Here is a 6,007-nt window from a genome sequence, read left to right on the forward strand (position 1 = left end):
CTGGAGCTCTCTATCCCCGGCAGGCGCGGGGCCGCGGCTCCTCTCCGGCTTGCAGAGAAGCTGCGGCCCCGCGCCTGCCGGGGACAGAGAGCTCCAGGGCTGCGGGTGCCGGTGCTCTCTGTCCCCGGCAGGCACGGGGCCGCGGCTCCTCTCCGGCTTGCAGAGAAGCCGTGCCTGCCGGGGACAGAAAGCTCCAGGGCTGTGGGCTCCTCTCCACGCACGGTTCCACCCCTTTCTGCTCCTTCCCTGGGTTGCCGCTCAGGGTCCCCCCCAACCCCGCCCCCCCCCCCTCCCCCCGCCCCGGCCGGAGCCGCCAGTGGGGAGGGAGGCCCCCCCCCAAGCTGTGAGGCTGCCTCCCGGGGCCGCAGTGGGGCGGGGGGTCTCAGTGCTCGGGCTTCCCCCGCCACCCCCTGCGCTTCTGCCAGGGACGGGTTGGAGCTCTGGGGGCTTCCCCTGCCCCCTCCCCACCTTCTGCTGGGGACACCGTCAGGGAGGCGCGGGGGGCCCCCAGTTGACCACTGCCTCTGGCCGCCCTTTTTTTTTTTTTTTTTTTAGCTTGGGGCAGCCGGAGCCATCTTATGACCACGTTACATCCGAATTCGTGTTATCGCGGGATGCGTTATACCGGGGTTTCCCTGTACCCACAAAGCCTTCCAAGTGCAGAGCTGGCCGCAGAAGCATGCCAGCAGTTTTTCTTTCTTGATCCAATCCCCACTTCTGTCAGTAGAAGTCTTTCCACTGATTTCAATAGGCTTTGGATGAGGTCCTTAGTGAATCTCTGGTGAAAGTGTACACACCAATAAGGCAACAACTGGCATCTCATATATACATCAATGTCCTATTTGTGAGCCTAAATTCATGCCAGCTAGAGAAATGTTGGGAATAACCTGCAGAGTTATTGCCCGTTGGAATGATCTCTCTGGTGGAGCTTAGCAGGTGTTTCTTTCAGGGATTCATAGTGATTTCAGTGGCACATAGACCTCGTGCTGGCCATCTGCACGGGGGTGAATTTCACCCTCACATAGAACGCTGGTTCCAAAGAGAGAAAAATATTATTTTTCCTGTTTGGTAAAATATAAAAAATCAAAAGGAATACAAAAACATCTCACAACCATCATTAGGTAATGCGTATACACATAAGAAGGGCTCTCCGACTGGTTCCCACTGAGGGCTTGTCTAGATGAAGACAAACAGCATATTAACACACTTTAAAGCTCCAGTATAGACAGGGCAAGTTGTCTGGTAACACAATAGCTCATTCAGGCAAACCCCAGAAGAGAGACCAAGGGGTCATCTGGACCAGACAAGTTTTAAATACATCTTTTATCCAAGTCCTGACAAGCCTGCTCCTGAAAAGTACTGACTCCATGGGAGTTGCTCTCATGGGGCTAAATTCACTTTTGTGCAGCGTGATCTCACTGCCACTTCAGTCCTAAGGGCCAAATTCTCTAAACTAGTACAGCTCCTTTAATTTGTTTCTATTTATGGATCCAAGCTCCGATTCTGCAAAGTGCTTATCTTTGAACATGAGAGTAATCCCAATGACTTGAAGCGCTAGATGTTTCTAAGATTTGTTCCTAAGTGTTTTAACTGAATGCCGGGTAGCTTGTTTTTTCTGTCCAGAAGAATCGTTGTTGTCTTTTTTTATCTATGTCTAGTTGCAGCAGAGAACAGAGGAGTGTATCAAAGCTCTTGACCTCATTCTTGGTATTAATAATGGAAATCATGTAGTGAATGTACTATCTTTAAACTTTGATTGGACTCTGTTAAAGGTGAGTGAAGAGACCCAGACTCCTTTTAATAATAGCTTGATCACCCATCTGTTTTCTCTTTGTGATCCCCACATCAGCCAAATATATTAGTTGTATGACAGTTTCATCTCATGCGATCCTGAAGCTGTGTTTTTATAGCTGCTGTCCTTCTATTTCCATTCTAGTAGTCTCTAGCTTTTAAAATAGATATGCCGTAACGACTAAAAGTTGGGAAAAGAATGTTCCTTACAGCATCTTGATTTCTTTTCCAGGAGTCTATTGATAGTGACAGAATAGCTGTGATGGGACACTCTTTTGGTGCTGCCACAGCCATTAAGACTCTTAGCAAAGACGCTAGATTCAAGTAAGTATCATAAAGCAAAGGCAGGTCCCAGGGCTTTGGGATGGTAGCATTCTGCATTTAAGATTTTTGCTTTTCTTGGCTATGCTGAGATCTCATTTAACTAGTACTAACTGTAATGATTACAGCAATTGTAAAGAAAATGGCTTTGCTTACTATGGACAATTTTCCCCTTACTTACTCCTGCTTCTGTGAGCTCCAGGGAGCCAGAACATCTGGAACAGACTCACGTGCTTCCTCATTCCTTGGTACCTTGTGGAAGTGTCTCTGCCAGAGCTTCACAGGGCCAGGGACAGGACTGAGCGGAACCACAGCCTGCTCCCTGCCCTACCAAATAGATTTCCAGTCTGAAATGAAAGCACGCTATCCCTTCAGGAATTCTTTTAGCCTGTTTATCCATGTACACCGTAACTCAAAGCACACTGAGACTACCCTGTGAACCATTCTGCATCAGTGATATGATCGCATAGCTCCTTTTTCGCAGGTGTGGCATTGCCCTGGATGCATGGATGCTTCCTCTAGATGATGACGTTTATTCCAGGGTCGAACAGCCGTTGTTGTTTATCAACTCAGAAAAATTCCAGTGGGTTTCAAATGTTCTAAAAATGAAGAAACTTTACTCTACTGGCAAAATAAGAAAAATGATCACTATCAAGTAAGTATTACAGCACTATAGTCCTGTTTTCTTCTCTAGAGACTGGATTCATTGCTTGTAAAATCTACGGGAGGAAAATTACACGCTTCTAACCAGAGTTGGTGGTTTACCTGTAGGAATCTAGTGGTGCCAGTTATTACAAGCTCACCAGAAGTACTTACCATGCAAGGTATTTTCATTTTCAAATCTCTTCATATAAAAGTCTGGCGTCATAGCAAAGGGCTTTGTGCACAGAATCAATACAGACTTCCCGTGTCATCCAAACAAAGATGCAAGATATCTATTCTATTGTATTCAGGTTCTTATGCTGTGGCCATCACCATAGTATCTGTGTAACCTGGCTGTGAGACTGGGAGCTAGAGTAGCAACTGCAGCCCATTGTGCAACACCCAGGTGGAATTTGTGACCAGTGGATCTGCATACCCCAGCCACTTTCCCGGACTACTAACAAATCCTTTCAATTGAAGTTAGGTGCTTAAATACTTCTGTAGAGCTGGGTCATGTGACTTGCCCAAGGTCATAAAGAGAGTCCTTTTTGAGGCCTTCACCTCTCCTAAGCAGAGAACACCTAAATTCTAAAAATTCCTGACACATCCACTGGCACAGAAGATCCTGAAGGTGATGGGGTGGAGAAGAACATAAGAATCCCACACAAGGGGTTTGTATTCCTTCAGTGACACAGAGAACAAGGATGTTGATAAACTGGAGAGGGTTCAAAGAAGATCCACAAGACTGATTAGATTAGAAAACATGCCTTATAGCGATAGGCTCAAGGACAGTAAGTAGTGAACGGCGAACTGTGGCCACTAAGAGCTGCGGGGGGTCGTGCCTGTGGACAGTCAACGTCTGCAAAATGTCTCGCGGCCCACAATCAGCTTACCCTGATGGGCCGGAGGTTGCCCACCACTACTCAAGGAGCTCAATCTGTTTAGCTTAACAAAGGCTAAGAGGTAACTTGATCACAGTCTATAAGTATCTACATGTGGAACAAATATTTGATAAAGGGATTTTCAGTCTAGCAGAGAAAGGTAAAACATGATCCAGTGGCTGGAGGTTGAACCTAGACAAATTTGGACCGGAAATAAGGCATACATTTTCAACAAGGGTAATTAACCTTTGGAACAATTTACAACGGGTCATGGATACTCCATCACTAGCATTTAAATCAAGATTGGATGTTTTTTCTAAAGATATGCTCTAGGAATTTTTGGTGGGAAGTTCTATGGCCTGTGTTATACTGGAGGTCAGACTAGATGATCCCTTCTGGCCCAGGAATCTATGACTCTATTAACAGTTTCAAGGGTCCTTCAAGGGGCATTTGGAGAGTGTGGGGAGCAGATCCAAAGAATATGATTATTTGGCTCCATTAGATAACACATCCCAACCAACTGGGCAAGAGCTGTTAGGGGCAGATGATTATTGCAGCCCTAAGGATATCAGATTCATAGACAAAACTGCAGTCCTTGACTTCAAGGCTGCTCATGTAGACATGTACCTCAAGACAGAATTTACCCTTAGGGTTTTTCTACACTTGAAAGTTATTCCGATTTAAGGCAGGATTTGAATTTAACACACAATAGCTATTCCCAAATAACAGAGTATAGACAAGCCCTGAAGCAGCAGTAGCAATAGAGGAATACAAGTCTCCTATCCCAATTAAGTATATAATCCATGATTATCTTTGCAAATGACTTGATTTACACACATTACCTTTTATTACAAAACTGCCTTCCTATGAACTTATTTAAAACTGTCTCTTTTTCTGTTTACAGGGGATCAGTACATCAGAGTTTTCCAGATTTTACCTTCCTGACTGGTAACTTTGTTGGAAAGATTTTCAAATTAAAGGGAGAAATAGACCCAAACATAGCTATAGATATTAGCAACAAAGCTTCATTAGCCTTCTTGCAGAAACATTTAGGTAAGTAGCAGTATTAAAAAGTAGTTTTGTTTAAAAGGCTCAGGTGACTATTAAGTCCTTTATGAATAAGCGTTAATCAACCCTTTATTCCTATGCAGCTCCTCAAACTAACCCACTATTTCCTTTAGGCCAAAAATTAAAATGTGAATTATTTCAGTACCTGCTAACCTGCCTCTTGCTGAAAATGTGTGAATACTTTGATAGTTGACTTTTTTTCTCCAGGTTTGTAACTTGACTGTAAAAAGTTTCTCCCAGCTGCAAGATCGGGTTAAAGTGCCTCAAGTTAGGAACATTTAAATTTTCTTCATTTTGTTCATTTCTAATTTATGAGATGTGTAAATCATTTAAGGTTTCCCCACTTCATACTTTATTTTGTTCCAACATCTTCCAAACCAGTTTGATTTAAAAGATGAAATTGGCAAGGAATTAGCTCATTATCTGGTAGTTTGATTTTAATTAATCATTTTTGCATTTGTCTCCTTCAGACAGTAGTTGTTTTGGTCACATTTTGTTTTGCTTCCACATTCCACAGGTCTGAAGAAAGATTTTGATCAATGGGACGCTCTCGTAGATGGCGAAGGACATAATGTCATTCCTGGAACCAACATTGATCTACCCTCAACTCAGCCTGAATCACTAGAATGAAGAAACTGATAATACCATCCATACTAAAGCACTTGTTAAGTCTTCAGCAAGATCTTACTTAGTAGTACTGCTGGTCAGCTACTTGCTACAGCGTTTTTCTCTCACTTATCAATACAGGTGACTATGAGGCAATCTCATTGCACTTCGATAAAAGAGTTGCAGGGGTTTAAATTCATACCAGCCTATAAACTTACTCTTTAAAATACTATAATAAACTTTTGCTTTCTACCAATTAAATATTAAATCAGCTATTAGATGGATGTCTGGCTCTAAATTAGGAAAGAAGCAGTGTTGCCTAGTGTTTACATCAGGCGACTTTTGTTCTGGCAAGAGTTTGAGCAAAATGTTTAACCTCTCTGCTCTTCGGCATCTCCATCTTTAACATGGAGACAATGCCTAACCAGCATATCCGATGCTCTGAGCTCTCCAGCTGTAGAGTGCTACATAAGTACTGGAAAAAAAATTTAGTAGGCCTAAGTTAGCTTGACTTCAAAAATATCAAATGGGAAGCCCAGATTCAGTTTCTTAAGATTCTGATCCCAAATGGAGATATTTTGTAAAATCCATTTCCACCAGCACCACTGGAAGCCTCCGGAGAGCAACTGTTCTTGGGAGAGTTCCTGTAAGATTTCTGGAAGTTTGGCTCTTCTTGTGAAGTTTCAGTTCCATCTGAA

The 6,007-nt window shown here is 43.5% G+C and overlaps 1 protein-coding gene across 2 annotated transcripts in view; it reads left to right on the forward strand.

The window, feature by feature from the left end:
- Positions 1–6,007, forward strand: part of PLA2G7 (phospholipase A2 group VII) — a 32,511-nt gene extending 26,504 nt beyond the window's left edge. For both annotated transcript variants that reach the window (XM_024215741.1, XM_024215742.1), the window contains 5 exons: positions 1,659–1,772; positions 2,024–2,115; positions 2,597–2,767; positions 4,540–4,688; positions 5,221–6,007. In XM_024215741.1, coding sequence (XP_024071509.1) covers positions 1,659–1,772; positions 2,024–2,115; positions 2,597–2,767; positions 4,540–4,688; positions 5,221–5,333 — 639 coding nt within the window. In that variant the 3' untranslated portion in view covers positions 5,334–6,007. The remainder of the gene's footprint in view (positions 1–1,658; positions 1,773–2,023; positions 2,116–2,596; positions 2,768–4,539; positions 4,689–5,220) is intronic.

This window comes from Terrapene carolina, unplaced genomic scaffold (assembly GCF_002925995.2).
Source record: "Terrapene carolina triunguis isolate 2854851 unplaced genomic scaffold, T_m_triunguis-2.0 Scaffold42, whole genome shotgun sequence".
NCBI classification, from domain to species: domain Eukaryota; kingdom Metazoa; phylum Chordata; order Testudines; family Emydidae; genus Terrapene; species Terrapene triunguis.